This window comes from Ammodytes marinus, assembly GCF_949987685.1.
Source record: "Ammodytes marinus genome assembly, chromosome: 11".
Lineage (NCBI taxonomy): Eukaryota > Metazoa > Chordata > Actinopteri > Uranoscopiformes > Ammodytidae > Ammodytes > Ammodytes marinus.
This window is the reverse complement of record NC_137215.1, coordinates 29664251-29684250: the sequence shown is the minus strand read 5'-3', so window position 1 is coordinate 29684250 and position 20000 is coordinate 29664251. Positions and strand designations below refer to the sequence as shown.

At 43.4% G+C, this 20000-nt stretch overlaps 1 protein-coding gene across 4 annotated transcripts in view; it reads left to right on the top strand.

Annotated features, from left to right (window-relative positions):
• The first annotated feature begins 511 nt into the window (after positions 1–511).
• zswim8 (zinc finger, SWIM-type containing 8) overlaps positions 512–20000 on the top strand; it is a 43002-nt gene continuing 23513 nt past the window's right edge. For all 4 annotated transcript variants that reach the window (XM_080036740.1, XM_080036741.1, XM_080036738.1 and 1 more), the window contains exons 1-9: positions 512–2018; positions 11524–11677; positions 12773–12867; positions 13384–13556; positions 17360–17467; positions 17621–17702; positions 18312–18432; positions 19063–19264; positions 19476–19651. In XM_080036740.1, the coding sequence (XP_079892866.1) occupies positions 1841–2018; positions 11524–11677; positions 12773–12867; positions 13384–13556; positions 17360–17467; positions 17621–17702; positions 18312–18432; positions 19063–19264; positions 19476–19651 (1289 nt within the window). In that variant the 5' untranslated portion in view covers positions 512–1840. The remainder of the gene's footprint in view (positions 2019–11523; positions 11678–12772; positions 12868–13383; positions 13557–17359; positions 17468–17620; positions 17703–18311; positions 18433–19062; positions 19265–19475; positions 19652–20000) is intronic.

Below are 20000 nucleotides of genomic sequence, written 5' to 3'. Positions count from 1 at the left end.
TAGGCTGCTGAACAGGTGTTACAGCTACATCTGTGACCCATCAGAATGTGTGACCCTAGAGGGCGCTGCTGTTGGGCCTAAATATACAGTAGGCTATAGGCTATATAAAAGTAACAATCCCACATTTATTTAGCCCATACTACTACGTTTTACGCAGTGGACCAATGTAATAACTGCACACTTATCTGTGAGACTAGGTTGATATAGGCTATAGGCTACGCCTACCTAATAACAACTAGCACCTTCTGTTCACACATTTTGATGGGTCTTTAGCATGGACCTATTAGCCTATAAGTCTATAGGCTATAGCCTAGGTCTTTAGGATGGGTCACAGATGTAACGTCCGTCGAATATCCAACTTCAAACTAACTTCACCGGGGCTGATAGTAGCCATCTGAAGCGCTGCCTGTGAAGAGTTGGCAGCCGGAAGCTGTGATCAGCTGATAGAGGAGGAGCTGTCGGAGAGGTGAGCCATCTTCCCCCGGCACACTCTACACTCTGATAGAGCTGAGAGGAGGACAGAGATAACACGGGACAGATTGAGGGGATACCGGTGTCATTTGGAAAGAGAGACGATGTTCAGACGCCAGGACAGCCGGTGTTAGTGTGAATGGAGACATCGGGAGGACTGGAGCAGAGCTGACTGGGGAATATAGCAGCTTTAACCGCCACACACTGGCTGTAATACTAATACAAAGAAAGGAAAACAGTGAGCCAGGAGCGGGGACTAATTTCTACATCTGAGCCGGGTTTCGCCTAGGAAAATGCAGAAGTCCAGAAGATAGGCGATGTGAATAAGCATGTAGTCACTACAGTGCGACAGGTGGACGGCATCAACAGTAAATGTAAACAAACAGCTATTCAAGCTAGCTCAAGTTAGCCGATTGGGGGTTAGCTTCCTGGTGCTAACATAGCTGACGTAAGGTAGTTTCACCAGAACCAAGGTGAACCCAAACTGAACAACGGTGTCTTCGGCCTCAAAAGCACATTAATCCTTTATATAGTCGTCTGCGTCGGATGACAGCCGCCTGTTTGTGTGTCTCAGCATGCGGTAATTAGCATAATTAGCCTTTCAGCTAACATCGGCTAAGTGTTACTTGGGCTACATTAGCAGCCCCAGCATAATAACAACATTAAAACCAGCACACTGAATTTAGAACAAAGGAGACGCTGGGCAGGACTGTGCGCTTTGGACACCGACTAAAATAGTTTTCTGTGACGGACATGACACACCGTCGGGATTATTATTCCAACGCTCCAATAGATCATCTCCATATCCAGGGTAGTCCAGTGGATTGGTTGAAAAGAGGGGGGGACGTCGGGATGAAGGGGAAAAACAATTTAATGACTTGTTAAAGATTGAATCACGCCTCAGCGTCTACTGGTGCATTGTAGTGGGTGGACATGTCCTCGCCGCCCTGTCGGACGGAACCAACAGTTCGCTGGTGGTGACTTTGTCCTTGGACCGAACTGTTCACAGTAACGGCATTGATAGCAGCATGGGGCCGACTCTTCTACCGATTTAGAATGACTTGAAGTTTGATTTGAATCTGTAAAACACAGTCTTTTGGAACATAGGAGAAGTTAGTTGAGTTGTGTGTATTGGCACAGTGTGTATCTGTGCTGGAGGCCCAGCGGTAAGCCTCTCTCTCAGCTGTGTTTTGGTTGCCAGTGGCCTCCCCTCCCCCAGTCTTGAGACTCTCCTGCTTCTACCCGACTGTTGGACACTGTTCGCCAGAGTTTTTTTTTATTATTATTTTTTCTCTCTATCGACTGAAGAAAAGGCCGTGGGCTCCAGCCTTCCTTCGCTGGACACGGGTTATTAAGAAGTGCATGTATAATGGAACTGATGTTCGCCGAGTGGGAGGATGGGGAGCGGTTCTCCTTCGAAGACTCGGACCGGTTCGAGGAAGACTCTCTGTGCTCCTTTATCTCCGAGGCCGAGAGCCTGTGTCAGAACTGGAGGGGATGGAGGAAGCAGTCCGCGGGACCCAACTCCCCCACCGTCAAGATTAAAGGTCGGAGAGGACACACACGCACTCACTCACACGTTCCCATTCATTCTGAATATTGCCATGAATTTCAATAGAGTGGAAGTTTTTACTGAAGTTAATTACAACGGTGTTAAAGGCTGTTAGCCCTATTAGGTAACCTGTTGCTGGAAACCCTTATGGGCATTTAGACTTTTATATCTTATTTTAGAATATAGGCTACTATTAGTTCGTTTAATATAGGCTGCAGACGATAGAGCAACCTAGTTCAGTACAAATCTTTATTGTCTCTCAACCGATTGAATTTACAGTAGTGCTAAAAACACAAATTCAACATTTAAAAGGACATAGGACAGTGTCAAATCAACCTGACTAAATACAACCAAGAAGAGAGATACAAATGGAGAATGCTACCGTTTGTTTAAAAGTCCATTCCACAGTTGGGATTGTATCTAAAATAAAGTGTTTTAGTGCTGCTTGAAAATGCCATCAAGATGAATACTCATTGATTGCATTTATTGCAATAGGTAGGCCTACTGTAAGCCTATTATTTTTAAGCCTCTAAATGTGTAACTATTGCACTTAACCCGGGCACATTCCTCCAAGATAGGACGGTCATACAGCTGGATGAAATGGACCTGGCCTCCCTCACAATCTGTCTATTCCAGATGTTTGACAGGGAGAGCTGCTGAGTACCAATTAGTTTGCAGGCAGTTTTCACTAGTTAAAGCAATGCTCCACTTAGCTCTGTCAGTTGATCAATGTGCTAATGTTTCAAAGCGGGTCTACCATAGTCACTGAACTTTAAAGCTGCTTGTAGGCTACATAGTGACACTTTTCTTAAAGCCTCTGTAAACCTGGTCTTAAACAGTAATCATCATATCAAAGTGGGTGTCTTAATACGCTCTTACAAAAATCTGATTGAAAATAAATGTTCATAAATATTATCAAACCTAGTTAAAAAGACAGCTTTTTTTACTGTCTAGAGTCCGTTTGACTGGACTGTGTGGGCGTGAACGTTCGGGCAGAGAACTGCCATGATTGGTTTAAGTTACTTATTGTGTAATAAGAACTAGAGCATTGCCCGTCTCATCTTAAACAAATGTACCGTAATTTTCGGACTATAAGCCGTGACTTTTTCCCCATTTTTCGACCCTGTTATTACACAGCACAGTATATGTTCTGTAGCTACTAGGGATGGGCGTTAGTAATCGAGTACTCGAGTACTCCTCGTTTCAAATGATCTCGATTGGTGGATGAGGAAAATCTTTTTTTTTTTTTTTTTTTTCTTTTTTTTTTTAGTGTCTGTAGCCTTTAGGCTGGCGGGCCACGGCCTCCCCTATTTTAAAATGTTATATGTACAAAACGGATAAAATAAAGTTTAACAAAATTAAATATTTTGATGCAAGTGCAATAAACTGAGCGTTGTGTCAAACATCAACTGCAAATAACTGCCACCTCCGTGCCACCGCAGCGCAGCCTGTGTTCTCCACAGCACCGCGGAGCTGAACACGGTCTCTCCTTTCTTCTCCAGAACATTTTCAGGAATATATCTGTCCAATTGTTTCAAAGCAGATGATAAAGTTACGTTTATAAAAAGGGGAGATGACACCTGTTACTCTCAGTTAGTAATGAGTAGACTCCAGGTGAGCATGCAAGGTGCTCTCCGCTTGGAAAGAAAAGAAGAAGCAAGGCTTACTTCAGGCACATTCGCTCCAAGCCAACAACAGTTACTTTCAGTGAGGAAAATGTGTTTTAAAGTTGTGGAAAAAAATCCTTAATATCATATGGCAACTGACTGTGACTGTTTGACATAAGCATTGAGCGCTTTATTGCGGTCAACCGTTGTTCTGTAGACAGATGCGTTGCGTTCTAAAAATAGAAAAACGTTTAACGAGGAATCGATTGATCCTCGAGGAATGCAGGCGATCACACGAGTAGCGAAAACACTCGTGCGGCGTGCCCATCCCTAGTAGCTACTATTGCACTAAATGGTAACACTTACGTACGTTATGCAACTTGTTTGTTGAAATGTTAATAAATGGGAGCTTCCTCAAGCAGCCATCTCTTTCCCGACAATCCCCTCTGTGTACGAATTCTTACATATGGTAATTAAACATTATAACACCTGCGGCTTATAGTCCAGTGCGGTTTATAGTGCGTAAAATACGGTATATGTTTATCAAACTTAAATGAATATATTTGCCTAACTCTTTTCAGATGCAATGTATTCCCCCAAAGTTTATTATTATAAGTCCGTTGCGACTTCCACAGGGACACAGCGCACAGGTTGAATTTATGAATGAAAGTATGACAGTTGAGTTCTGTCACTATCGAATTTGTTACGTGTCATTTCGCATTTCTTAGTGGGCATACGGAAATGCTGGAGCTTTCTTAGTGGGTATACTGCGTAATACCTGCGTATCACGTAGACTACACCACTGCACTGTAGCCCCTTTTACACAGCCAGTGAAAGCCGGGAATATGCCGGAATTTTGGCCCTCTGCCCAGCTGTATAAATGCGACCGTTGCGGAAGGGGGAAGAAAGGTGAGAGAGATTGTTCTGGGAATTTTACTACCTCGGGGGGGGGGGGGGAGGGGGGGTGTGGTAGTAAGATTGCCGACACAATCAGTTCCGCCTCTCTTTATAAATGCGGACAGCTTGTTGTTGTGGAACAGGGGGGCGTTTGACGTTCCATAGCCTACGTTCTGATGTCCTGTAAAAATCACCAAATAAAAGGAACGGCGTATAATCTAGCTGGTCATAAAGTCCGCTGCTCAATCCAAACCCCCACGCTTCATTTTGCAGAGTTTATGAGTCTATTTCTGCCCAGGGGAAGTTGTACAATGGGAAAGCTAGGCTAGGCTAAGCTAGGCAGCGACCGGATCGCCGCCGCTATTATTATCCAAGTCTGAGCGTATATCCACACTTTAATTCTGTCTACAGTAACGTGACTTCACACACTGTGTGTATGTGTATGTCTGAATGGCAGAGCACTGCTCTCACAAAGAGACTCGCACACAGCCAGCCTGTCACACAAACACACACACACAGACACACAGGTGAAGCAGTGAGCGGAGTGATTTTGTCAGTTTGTGGACTCAGCGCGTAGTGAGATCAACCGGCACATCGTGGGGACAGTAAAATACGGCCCTCTTACTGCAAGCTCCAGCACTTCTGCTCTCAATTCACCGGCCAGTGTTGTTGTTGTAAAGCAGCTGACTGGCGCGGCGCTAAATGTTTACTTCACACCTGACGCCGTTTACAAGCACCTCTTTCATTCCGGAACGCTGTGTAAAAGGGGCTACTGATGCGCCAGCAGGCCGGCGTTGCTTGGTTCTGTGTAAATAACACAGAAGCAAGCAAAGCTGGCATATTGGAGTGATGTTCTTCCGTCAATATGCCGCAATCTCTGTGTAAAAGGGGCTTTTGACTCATGAAATGGTTGATAATGTTGTGGAAGCCATGGGCTGCAGATGCCTCCCAGCAGCCACAGGCTCCTCCCTCTCTCTCTGGGGTTATTCTCCAGAGACACCTCCATGTTCTTGTTTACTGAAGCCATCAACCAACATAAAGCCCTGTTATACAGGAACAGCAACAGGTGCCAGAGAATGACACTTCACAGTCTGAAGCAGGATGATGTGTGATATCTAGGGTCCAACAGGGTTTGATCCCAGTCACATCTTGTCAGTCGCTCACCTCTGTGACAGAAGAATGTACCGTACTTTCAACTTTCTCTTATTTTGAGATGACCCTGTGTGTAAATCTGGTGGGTTTGAGAACGTAGAAACACAAGGGGTTAAGGTGTTAAACTGTAAGGCAGAGCTATTCAATTAGTTTTGAATGGGGGCCGGTTGGTGGAAATGATCCAAAATGAGGGGCCAGAAAAAAATGCCTAAAATTGATGAGCATCACATCAATAGCTACATATACTGTAAAACACTACAACGACATAGGAGTGCATATATTGTCTTTATTTTATCAAATAGAGTTCACCAGCTTATCAAAAAAAATCCCTATTTGATTAACATAGGCTGCCTGTTGTTTAAGTGTTTAACAATTTGATCAGTTCAGGAAAACACAATAGGTTAACTCTTCAACAGCTTATCAAAATACATAGAAATAAATGTACTCTAAGTGCAACAGCTTATCAAAATACAGGTAGGCCTAGGTTTACTAAGAGTGCAACAGCTTATCAAAAAACATAGAAACAAATGTAGGCTACTCTAAGTGCAACACCTTACAGTGTTTCCCCCCAAAAATGTTTGTCAAGGGGTCACTGTCCAGGGTCATGGGAGGCGCTGCGCAGCGCGCCGCGGCGAAATTTTTTGCTGTATTTTGCTCAAAGATGCCAATGCACAGTACAGAAATAAACAACTGCTTATTTGAATACAAAAAAACTACAGACACTGACTTTACAGTTGTGCAATTTTGTTTGCTATGTGAAGGTACAAATTTTGGGGCCAGTAAATATTCCTTCGTGGGCCGGACCCAGCCCGCGGGCCGCCTATTGAATAGGCCTGCTGTAAGGTAACCCAACTCAGGCTTCTTAACTGGCTATTAAGAAAGATATCATTCAAATATTGTAAATCATTTATGGACAGATTCTCAGTAAGGTAAAGAGGGAATTAACAGGGGCGCCCTTAGCTCAGTTGGTAGGGCGTCCCCCCCCATGGGCCTTGGCCAGCAGCGGACCTGGGTTCGATTCCAGCCCGCGGTCGTTCTCTGCATGTCACTCCCCTCTCTGCCCCATTTCAACTCTGTCTCTACACTATCAATAAAGCATAAAAATGCCAAAAAAAAGAAAAAAAAGAAAGAAAAAAAAGAGGGAATTAACATAATATTTTCTTTTTAGATGTCATTTTTTCCAAAAGGTGTGTCCTGTTTCTTGATATATGATGTGGGTAAGGGAAAACACATTATTGCAACTGTGTACATGCTCTCAGATACTTGGCATACATCTGAAATTGGAAAGACTGGATCAGGGTGGGTTCTAGGGCTGTCCCGAATTCCATTTTACAGGCTTCGAATACTTGTTGGATTTTCCAAGCGAGTATTCAAATACTCGTTAAAAAAAAACACACCATCAAAAACAACATTAATAATCCCAATGTACTCACTGAAACCGAATTTGTTACCCGAGACAGTAAGCTGCGTAGTTTGTTGACGATTTAATAACTTTTGAATGTTAATAAAGTTGGAGTTCCTTACTTTCCCCATGGAAGCGAACAGCTGTTGTTCCATTCCAAATCAGCTGTCCTCTGTGCCATCGTAACCCTTACAGGCGCTTATCAAGTAATCCCGGAACATGCATCTTTTCGGGGACTATACATCCATACAAAGATCCAATAGTGATAGTCTTGTATCCATTATTGACCGGGTATTCCCATTATGCAAGCCAGTGACTATTGATTGGCGCAGCGCTGCATAGCGATTGTACACTAAGCTAAGCAATGCTTTTCACTCCAAGATCGCAAGAAAAAAAACCGAATATTCCGAATATTGAATTGAGCTTCGAATACCAACTTAATTTACGAGTATTCGAATATTCGAATAATTCGGGCCAGCCCTAGTAGGTTCATTAGCGTAGTTAGCAAGGATAGTTAGAACAAGCCAATGGGCACCTTTTGGTTGTCATCTTCTCTGCCTCATGGGGCATGACCATCACTTTAAAGCCGTAGCCGTCCCTCAAGATTATCACCATCTCTTCCCATGACTGATATGCACTGTGTTTGGTGACAGAAAATAAGTGGGCTTTCACATCTACCTTGTTTGTTCCGGACTTTCTGACTTTTTCGTTTGATCCAAACTTAAATTACAGGTGTGAAACCTGCGGTGGACCGCGGTTCTTATACAACTGTATTCAAAGCAGGAGGTATGCGTTGTCTGATCATCATTAATAACTCAAATATCATGATGATTGAAATACCTTAGCTGATGCATTCATTAATGTATTTGTTCCTGCATTACTGAGATAGCATTAATCCTAGTGTGTTACTGATAGTTCATCAAGTACTACATGGAGGAATTCATGCATTTTCATTCATTCATGGTGAATAATGTTGCCTTCATTTAAAGGGTTCCGCAGAGTGGTCAAAGTAAACCTACTCACCACATAAACAGAGCATAGAAGCTGCTGTGTATAACAGCAGAGGTAGCTTTTTAAATGGTGAGCAGATTATCCCACCCGGCTCACCATAGGGCTACGTCAGCAAACTAATGGAGTGCACCCTGTGGAGAGAAATGAGAAAGGCGCTGACACAAGTGATCCAATGAAAACAGTGAAGGAGTCTCTAGCCCGTCAGCGCAGGTCAGCTACAAAGGAACAGCTGGTGTAGTGGCTTCCCATGGTGCTGGCAGCTGATTGGTGGACAGCTTGCTGTCATTCACCTGCAACAGCCAATCATAGGCTGGCAACATGAACTCTGTTACTACCCAGCTACCCCTCTCTCTTCAGCTTTTAGCTCTGTACTGTAACAGTCAAACTGTCCCAGTTTCTCACTGTATACTAACACTGTCATGTACACAACATACAATTGTCGATAACACATTCCCCATTGTGACTGTTGGAGTTTTAGGAATTTAAACAGGATTTCAGAAAGGATGCAGTTTCACACCATACTACCACCAATTTCAAAAGACAACATGCTTATGTGACCTAAATGTTGAGATTTAGTAGTTTACTTAGCTTTATTGAGCTGTTGCACAAAAATGAATCGCGTTACACTATGTTGTCAAGTAAGAGAGTACTTACTAGAAAAAAATTCTAATACAAAAGCAGTGAAATGAAATCTTTTTAGTATTTCAAACGATTTAAAGAAAATAAATAGAAGATGAAGACATCTGAATAACAACCAAAATCCAACCTGACGTGAATGCTACCTGTTGATCCTGTCAGTTTAATGTGAAAATCACAAAGTAACAAGTACAAAGGTAAATGTTCTCAGTGTCCGCAGGATTTTTTTCAGCAGCGGTGGTGTGGTCCCCCGAACCCTCTAGGGGAGTCCGTGGGCACGAAAGTGCGGACGAAAGTTTTTTGTAGCCTTTAAATTTGAATGCATGAATCTGGTGCACTTTGAGAGGAGAATATGCACTTAAATCCCATTCAAGGAGTCTTGTGTATTACTATAGATAGGATAATTGATGCTGACTCTTAAACAAGTTTAACCCTAGCCCCTAAACTATTTTTGAGATGTTTTGGTTCGCCTGGATTTATTCTCTTATTAAGATTGCATTCATCACCCCTTTTCTTTGATGCAAGTTTCATAGCTTAAAATCCTGAGCTGTAGAACTTTCAGCAGACATTCCTAACGGTACGCTGCGAGAGTGTCCACCTGTTGGGAGCGTGGGCGACGTGCGGATATGAGACAGGCTCCGCATGCAGCAAAAAAATAAAATAAAAATAAAATATGATTTTTTTTTTAGCATATTTTCTGTAAATTCAATAATACATATTTAATATAAATGATACATAGAAATAACGAGTTACTCTTATTACATTTTGAATTATATACTCGACAAATAACGATTATTTACACAATCTTCTTTTATTCAAACTTCTACAAAATAGAAAAATGCTCGCGTTAGTTCACGACCGACCAAGTAAATAATGTAGGCCTAATAACAACCTAAGTATGTTAATCTGTAATAGTGCACTGTTCTCTACACCCTTGTAATTCGGTGTATTTTTTTTCTGAAATATCAGCATGTAACCCTCACAGAACTATTTGCCAAACATATTTGGAACTTCCTTTTTATTTTATTTTTTATTTTTTAACCAAACTATATAACATATGTATATAAGAGACCAGTATTTAGTAGGAAGTATTTGTACAACTTAAGCTAAATGAAACTGGTTGTTGTAAATGTTTTTGGAGTTGTTCCTCCACGGCTTATTATTTCAGACTGTGTGTGGAGTAGACGCACTATGCTCCTGTGCGCGCAGGCGGTTGCTATGGCGCTTCTGCAGCCGAGGCTCCAGTCGTCCTTCGTAGCGGAATTAAAAGTGAAAATGAATGACTGGCGTCTGCCACTAACGTTCATGAAGCTTTTGGTGTCAGCACAAGCACAGTGTTACAAGTAGGCCTATTGCAAATTGCAGGCTTTCTATTCCGTTCTTTCACAGCGTAGCCGTAGTCCCACATGGAAGACATGCTAAAAGTGATGGAATTAATAAATACAATAAACAAATTAAATAAGATTCAACTCGCGTTACTGTAAGCTACATGTATAGTTTGTAATAAGAAGAGTGTGATTTTCAACACAACAAAATAAACTATATTGTCCAGACCGTGCTACGGAGGAAAAACAAACGTGAAACTCTGAGATCAGGCTGCGCGGGCGGGAGATTCCATTTATCCAACCAGCTGTGTTTCACCTAATGCACATTAAAAAAAAGCATATGGTTTAAATATGGTGTGTACAACCTATGGCTTAGCTCTCACATAAATGAGTGATGTTAGGGTGTCCATCTTGATATGTTTCCCATGGCCAGTAACCGTAAGCCCAGGCCTGAGCATTTCCACCAGGGATGGCATGAGATGAACAGAGAGCTTTCGTCCATATATGGTAAACAGCAGCACAAAAGTGTCTTGGAAACGAGGTCTGTAATCTGAGAGCCATCAGCAGACCACTGGGCTCCTTCAATAAGACTCCTGTCAGTGTGCCTATGCTGTGCTTTTTCTTCAGTAAAGACACACACACACACACGCCTACACATGTGTTTAATATGATTTTTTAATTTCATTCAGTTTTTGTATGATTTTAATATTTTACAGTGTATGTAGCTCTGTGCTTGTGCCTCCCCCCCCCCCCCCCCTCCCCCCCCCCCCACACACACACACACACACACACACACACACCCTTGAGGCTTATATTAGGTTCATTACATTCCACCATGGTGAAGTTTTGGTTAGAAGCATTTTACTGTTCTTTGGGTCTGGACAGTACATGAGTAGGGTTGTTGTAGTCTCTGCTCTGAATGGGCCCCTACCAGCTTCTAGAGGCATTTGACTGGTGAAGAAATGTGACACTTTTCAAACTTGCTTTACAATCATTGATTCTATCTGCTGTACTACAACTCAGCATTTCTTGTGCTGAGGCTTGTGTAAGAGGAAAGACTGAGGAGGTCATTATAATCAAATGGGTGAATCCTTGTTAAGAGTCGATTCTAGATTCACTTGGTTTGGCGTTGTGCGTATTAATACACAGACCTTGGATACATTTCATAGTGACCTTGTCAAACCCAGTTAGAACATATGGCCCAGACTCAGGATGCTGTATGAACTTCCAATTCTTCATGAAGAGGATAAAACAAGATGAATGGCACATTGTTGTGTCCAAAATGGAAGGCATTCATACTCTGGACTTGCAAATCTCCTCACGGATTTGCTCTTTTATATTTTGATAGCGGCCGTCCCTGAATTTGGGGTCTTAGAAGATTAATCAAAGCTTCACATCAATGCACACACTACCTGAAGCCTTCCTTTCCACTGGTCCCTCTGACTGAGCTGATCTTCCTCTCTCTCTCAGACGGTCAGGTGATTCCCCTCGTGGAGTTGTCAGCGAAGCAGGTAGCGTTCCACATCCCGTTTGAGGTGGTGGAGAAGGTCTACCCCCCTGTCCCGGAGCAGCTGCAGCTCCGCATCGCCTACTGGAGCTTCCCAGAGAACGAGGAGGACATCAGGTGAGAAGAACAACACGACAACCTTCACTTCTCATCTAAGGGCAAAACCTGTTTCCTGTCACCTATTGACTAGGGTCGTGTATCGGCAAAGGACTTCATGATACGTCTTAACGATATGATATATCCAGATACCGTGCATATTGCGATACATTGTGCTATTTCTACATAGTTCAAGGAAAATGTAAAAAGAGCAGAATTTCAAGTTGCTGTTTAAGATCTGGGTGGTCTTATTACATCACACCACATTAATAATAATAATAATAATAATAATAATAATAATAATAATAATAATAATAATAATAATAATAATAATAATAATAATAATTGATAGGATTTATATAGCGCTTTATTCCCTAAGGACTCAAAGCGCTTACATGGTTCCAGGTTCAATTCGTTCACACACAGTCATACCGGCGGTGGTAAACTACGAGAGTAGCCACAGCTGCCCTGGGGCAGACTGACGGAATTACATCGATAAATAAGCATACACTTTTAAATCAAATTCCAAAAACCCCCACGGCAATTCGAGGCAACTTGCCGTACTGCGTCACACACAAACAAAGGTTTAGTGGCCAAGCTATCCGACTGGCATGGTGGTAAATGAACAGCACACGCTAACTTGAAGCAGATGACCATTGCTGCTGGTTAGGCTTGAAGCATGCAATGAAGTACAGGCCTGCTGTCAATGGATCATCTTTATCGTATAGTTTTTTTTTTACCATTGTACAAACTCATTACATTCAAACACAAAAACTGCAATGCGTGGAAAGTTGCATATTTCATAATCCATCGTAGGAAGGGCTACCACTATAGCCAAAAATAAATTTGGCCTGTTGTGAAGTTACTAATGACATAAATGTTGACTAGTTACTACTAATATAATCTGCTTCTTAGGATGTTAGTCATTTCAACTGGAAAGAGTGACCGTCGGTGGCAGCCCGCTGACGTCAATTTATTCCGATGAATATTTTTCTGAATATATTCGGCATTGCTCTTTTCTTGTTAAGATTTGAAAGAGATGACCGGGTTTGATCCATGTTTGTTTTGTGTGTGTCTCCCCTCTCTCGTCCCTGTCTGTGTCCCTCCCCCCTGCAGGTTATATTCCTGCCTGGCCAATGGGAGTCCAGATGAGTTCCAACGTGGAGAGCAGCTCTACAGGATCAGGGCTGTCAAAGACCCGCTGCAGATTGGTGGGTTAAGTTGTCACTCTTTATACACTCTTAACAGACTGCATCCTACTGTAAACCATTACACTATGTAGTACGTAACGCAGTATTGTTTGTTTAGTGTGGCGTACAAATTCACTAAATTTAAGCTGTACATGCCATCATTATGTAGCCTGGTGCTACCAGACCACCGTACTTCATTTCATTTGTACAGAAGGTACACGAGTGTCTGGAATACTGGCCTAACAACACAAATGGCATAGGAAGTCAGGATCGGCCACGCATCGCACCTTCAGCCAGAACTACCTCACCCTAAACTAACAAGACCCAAAAGAAACTTCACCAAAATGATTTGAATAGCAGTTGCTTTCAGTAATATAAATTCTAAGGAAATGCATTACATTGAGTTGGTCAATAAAATAGGGTCTAGAACTAAGGAAGGCTTTCTAGTAGTTTTATCCAACCCATTCCTGTAATCCTCTCTCTCTCTCTCTCTCTCTCTCTCTCTCTCTCATTATGTCTGTGGTCTCTCTCCCCCAGGCTTCCATCTCAGTGCTACAGTGGTGTCCAGTCAGTCGGGTCAGTCTAAAGGAGCCTACAACGTGGCCGTCATGTTTGATCGCTGCCGCATCACGTCCTGCAGCTGTACCTGTGGGGCTGGGGCTAAGTGGTGTGCCCATGTGGTGGCCCTATGCCTCTTCAGGATCCACAATGTGAGTTTGTCCCCTACCTCAAATTCTAATCAAATCAACTCATATCCTGTACAGAGGGTGTCGTGGTACCTTCCTACTATGAGTGCATCGTGCAACTAGCAGTGATTATCCACACGCATCGAATAAAATCATTTGCCAAGTGCGCATGTTTTATCGCTCGCTCGACATAGCTTATGATATACATGTAATTCCATCACTTCTACCCAGCTTGTCACTGTGTATATATTGCGGATAGTTCAGGAGTCCTCTCCCCCTCGGTGTGTCTGTCTGTGACCTGCTGGCGCCGATTCATTTTGACAGGGCAAAAACCAATGAGGAATAATGACGTATTGACTTGTCTGACCAATCCGTGAACTACTCTCACTCACTCACTCACTCGCTCACTCACTCACTCACTCACTCGCTCGCTCGCTCACTCGCTCACTCACTCGTTCACTCAGCGACATCTGCATTTGAAGGGCTGGCTGGCCTCACTCTTGGCCTTTTCACACCGCCGAAAAATCGGAGCTAGTTCGGAGCTAAAGCCAGTGTTTTGGTTTCACACCGCCAGAGAGCCGGCTCCGGGCTGTAAAAACCGGTTCAACCCCAGCCCCAGGATTGAGCTGGGCTAGAGATAAAAACTGCCTGCGCCAGCGGCCGGGGGGGGATTATCCTGACCAACCAGACCAACTCAAACCTCATGCCCGCCATATTTAAAAACACAGCTACTACAAGACGTAAACATAACATAATTACCAAACGTAGCGATCAAATTGACCGGTGAAAATACGCTGTATGAGTTAACAGAGCAAAGCAAGAGGCAACACGTGTAAAAATAAGACGTTTCCGCCACTGTTGTTGTGCTTAAAGGTAGCGCTAGCTTTAGCCTTAGCCACGAAAGCAGCGACGTACACAGACGTTTACAGTGACGTCATGACGTTGCTCTCTTGCCAGCTCCATGGCTGGCTCTGGTCGGTGTGAAACCAACCGGTTCATAACTGGTATAAGGCTGTAACCAGTTTTGAACTGGCCCCAGCACCAGCCTGGAACTGGCTCTTGGTTCTTTTTCGTGTGAAAGGGGTAAGAAGTTCACACGAAAAAGAACGGGCCACGGACAATAAGACTAGTAGCTAATTGCAGTTCTAGAGGAGGTGCTTTATAGGGAACATGCAGCAAGTATTACGTACCTGCATGTAGGGATGGGAATTGATAAGAATTTAACGATTCCGATTCTGCTTATTGATCCGATTCTCTTATCGATTCTCATTGGGTGAGAGAATAAGTACAAATTAGTTTGTTCATATTATCTCTCTTTAATATCTGATCAGAGGTGTGTCTAGTGTGTGCCTTGAAAGATTATCAAGAGTAGGCTACTTTAGGATTAGGAAACTGTCAATTTTCACATTAATTGGTCCAGACAAAAAAATTATTGTTTGGGTTTTAAGCCCAAATGCCATTATGTGCCCTGAAAACTAGAAACACAGACTGAAAACAGTCAAGGAAGAGCTTGTGCCTTTTGGAATATTAACAGTGCTCATTTGCACTTGAAACAAATTCAATTGACATAATAAATACAAACAAGTCTTTTGAAAAGATGAGACCAACTATCAACTTTGGAAAATTAACAATTTTTATGCAGAAAAATCATCATGTTTGCCCTCTCAGGAAGGATACAAGATATTTAATGTATGTTAAGTGTTATTTTATGATGATTGTGCCCTTACTCTGAAAGGGCAACGTGATGATGTCACTACGTTCAAGTGAAGGAACCCTTTCTTTATAGGTCCGTGGAAGGAACGCCTCAGGTCAAACTGTCATGTTGTACGTTGAACTGACTGCACAGTAGTAGGCTATTCAAGAAGAGAATAAATACGGCATAAAGGCTAAAAGACAATGTATCGCTTTGCTTATTCTTCACCACGCCAGCGATGAGGAGTCACCGCTCCATCTCAGCTTTACAATGTACATGCTGTTCTTATGTGCAGCGCGGTGTTATTATTAATATAATGGCCCGTCATCAGACACACGTAGCGAATGGTTTTATACACATCGATCGCTCCATCAAGTAATCCAAGGCAGAGCTTTTTGTATCGGGCAGAGATCGTTATTTTAAGTGTCTTACTGTCTTTATAAAGTGTCTTGTTAAACGTTTCCTTAACACCGGACCGCCGAGTCCCGCTGTGTGTTGTTTTGGGTTCGTCCCCACCGCCGGGCGTAAAAGCAGCATGATAACAGCTGATGAACGAGAGTAAACAGCGCTCAAGAAATTATTTTTGCTTTGCTTTATGCTGCTCTCGCCTTTTATCTTCAAATCCAAGTGATGGGCAATTCTGGTGCCGACTAGTAAGACAGCGGACGTTTAAATGTTTAACGGTCAGGATCGCAGTCTGCACGCTTGCTTGTGCGCGTGTCGTTTGACGAAATGGAAACTTTACAATTATTGCAAGTGGCCATATTGTCGCCTTTTTGCTTGAATTACAACCAACATTTAAGAGCACTTCTGCCTCGACGCCTTGTTTGCTGCGTTCTGAACCAAAACAAAGCAGCATGAGTGTCAAGTCATGACACATTTGCAACAAGCGGAACCGTTAAAGGGTAACTGCACCCCCTGTTTGAGCTACTGCACGATTTTGAAAAATGCTTTCAGACCATGGATTCTGAATTCCGTTTGAGAACCATTGTTTTAAAACATTCCGACATCAGCCGGCCGACTTTCGGGAGGGAGGGGGCGCGCGGTGTCTGTGAAGGAGGGGGCTAGCTGCTAGTAGCTGTCACTCAGGAAGATCTGAATGACATGACTTCATTGAAATATTGAGTGACACACAGTCTAACGGCACTATCGCTACACAGTGAGCTCATATGCCACACAGATGGGTCGTCTGAGGTGGAGGACTTTCTTATTCTAAATTGTTGGCGGGTGTTTCTATCGTAGTGTTAGGAGACCGAGTAGCGCAAGTGAACGAGCGGCAGTCTGTGTGTGTCTGTGTGTGTGAGCGAGGAGAGCGAGCGAGCGAGCGGTAGCGTGTGTCAATCAAGTGAAGTAATGAACAAGTCCGGGTCCGTGTGTGTGTGTGTGTGTGTTATACAGTGTGAGATAATGCAGACACACTGCCGATAGAAGTGAAGTGTGTTAACCCCCAAAATAACATCCTTGGAGGGATGGTATAACAGTAGTAGCTCATGGATCAGCCATGGACCTATGAAGAGCGTGACCGGCTTTGCGGCGACGTGATGACGTACTACTGTACCAAAAGTACAGTAGTACGTCATTTTTCGAACCCGATGGAAAAAAGTTTTTTTCAAATCTTAGTAAAGTTCTAAAATGATTTACAATACAAAACATTTCTTAAATTGCCGATATTTAACATATTGCAATTTTTTTCAACGTTAACACCAGCATATATGTGTTCCTTAACAACATAGTGATTTAATTCAGCTTATATCTCAAAAAACAAGTAAAAGGGTGCAGTTACACTTTAAGCAGAACCGTTAAGCAGGCATGTTAACGATTCCAAGGAATTGGTTCACTAGGCACCGGTTCTGAACAAGAACCAGTTCTCGATTCCCATCCCTACCTGCATGTGTAATTACACTTGGTTGACAACACCCTATGGTATGGTACGAGTTACAATATGTATCATAATAATGAGTAGATGCTCGACTCACAATATGACTCTACAGTAAACCTGATCCTTACTAGAAAGTTCAAATGTTAATAAAAGTATATATGTTGGTGAAAATGTTGATGTATCTATCTGTCTCTATGTGTGCGTTTTGGTTGTGTGTGTGTGTGTGTGTGTGTGTGTGTGTGTGTGTGTGTGTAGTCATCATCAGTGTGTCTGAGGGCTCCAGTCTCTGAGTCTTTGTCCAGGCTACAGAGGGACCAGCTCCAGAAGTTTGCCCAGTACCTCATCAGTGAGCTGCCTCAGCAGGTAACATCCATGTCTTCAATCCCAACAGAACTATTGAGAAAGGAAAAAGTCAATGGTGAACCTCCTGGGGATTTCATAAATCAGACAATCCAGGTTTGGTATTGATTGTGTGTGTGTGTGTGTGTGTGTGTGTGTGTGTGTGCGCGTGCGCAGATCCTTCCCACAGCCCAGCGTCTGCTGGATGAGCTGCTGTCCTCTCAGTCTACTGCCATCAACACTGTGTGTGGAGCTCCAGGTACAGTCAGTCTTCCTAACATACAAACACAGTACAAGCTGCCCCGTACACTGAGAACATTTCATCTCTCCATTCAACTCTTATCTGTAGATTAGACAGTGGAGTTTCAACGCATGTAAATACACATCTCTGCAGTGTTGTTAGCTATAGGGATATTCCCTGGATGCTATCCCCTCTTCTGAAGAGGTGTATGTGCGTGCAATCCATGGAGAGAAGAGTGTGGCAGGTTTGGACAGAAAATGTAACTTATCTCAGAGCCACAATATGTGTAGAGATGTCTTCTTTTAAATAAAAGCTTCTCTACAGTTTGAAACGGGAATATGAAAGGCCTTAAATGAAAACCACAACAGTGAACCATTTTCTAGACTTTATTGTGCAGGTCAAATTTTCTCTCTCAGCTTCCTCAGGGAAAGCTTAATTGTAGTGTGTGTGTGTGTGTGTGTGTGTGTGTGTGTGTGTGTGTGTGTGTGTGTGTGTGTGTGTGTGTGTGTGTGTGTGTGTGTGTGTGTGTGTGTGTGTGTGTGTGTGTGTGTGTGTGTGTGTGTGTGTGTGTGTGTGTGTGTGTGTGTGTGTGTGTGTGTGTGTGTGTGTGTGTGTGTGTCCATGTAGACCCCACGGCGGGCCCCTCAGCCTCTGACCAGAGCACCTGGTATCTGGATGAGTCCACCCTCAGCGACAACATTAAGAAGACTCTGCACAAGTTCTGTGGGCCTTCACCTGTGGTCTTCAGGTACGCCATGCTAAAGGCTTGAGCTAAAGTGTTCAGGACTGTACTAAAACACTTCTCTAACCCCTTGTCACACATAGACGTCACTAAAGGTTTCAGCCATGTGGAGCCAATTTTACATGCCAGCATTTAGTTTGAAAATGATACAAATCCTGTACAGAAAAATTAAAGGTTAAGAATGCAAACATTGACATTAAACAACATGACATCAACAGAACAATTCATTGCATCACAATTGAAAATAGAATATATAAAAGGTTTTTAGTCTAAAGCGAGGTACAGCTAGCTGGCCTTTTTCCAGAGGAGCTGTGAGTCACCACTAGTTCACCAATATATTCGCTTGTGAACTTGAAAACTTCTGGCTTCATACAGCCAGAAGAGAACATTAAAAGAACTGTCTGAAGACTCCAGCTAGACCTCCACCACCTCACTTCGCCTGGGAGAGGTCGATGGCTCAAATCTGGGGTTATAGCTCCAAAGGTTGGCTGCATTCTCCCGCCTTCAGCCAAGCTTCAGTTAAAAAGAAGAAATCTTAATTTCTGGAACAAAATTAGGTGGTTGTGTGTCTTGTAGTTAGGCGCCCAGAAGTGACGTGTGCGCGTGTGTGTGTGTGTGCGCGCGCGCTCTCCACAGTGACGTGAACTCCATGTACCTGTCGTCCACGGAGCCCCCGGCGGCGGCTGAGTGGGCCTGTCTGCTGCGTCCTCTTCGGGGCAGAGAGCCTGAAGGCATCTGGAACCTGCTGTCCATCGTCAGGGAGATGTTCAAGAGACGAGACAGTAACGCTGCTCCACTGCTGGAGATCCTCACTGAGCAGTGCCTCACCTACGAACAGGTACGCACTCCACATGACACCAGCTCCAGACACTGAGACAGCCAGAAGCCTCATTAAGTTGCATTATGTTACGGTGGATTGAGAATACTTGTGGGTTTTGTTACATTATGGACAACTTGGTTTACATACATACAGACAGACAGACAGACAGACACACAGACAGACACACAGACACACACGCTGACTGAGTTGTGTGACTGTGTGTGTTCAGATCATCAGCTGGTGGTACAGTGTTCGGACCAGTGCGTCTCACAGCAGTGCCAGTGGCCACACAGGCCGCAGTAACGGCCAGTCGGAGGTGGCGGCTCACGCCTGTGCCAGCATGTGTGATGAGATGGTGGTGCTATGGAGGCTGGCAGTGCTCGACCCCACCATGAGCCCCTGCAGGTAAGAGCAGCGGTAGCACACACACACACGCACACGCACACACACGCACACACACAAATGATGTGATAAATCCACTGAGAAAAAATAGGTGTAATATCACTATCACGATTATATATAGAGTCTATGATAATATCTTAATTGTTGTTTGAACCATGTTTTGAAATGACAACATTGAATACGTCACTCCTATTGCGAAAAACAATCAGAATCTTTCAGCAATTGAAGGGACGATCAGTGCTAGTTAGGTTTTTTTTTCCAGCAGAGAGACAGAGACGGTGAGAAAGCTTTATTTAAGAGTTTTGCATTTTAACTTATTTGTGCGTCTCACCAACAGAAAAGCTCTGATTCT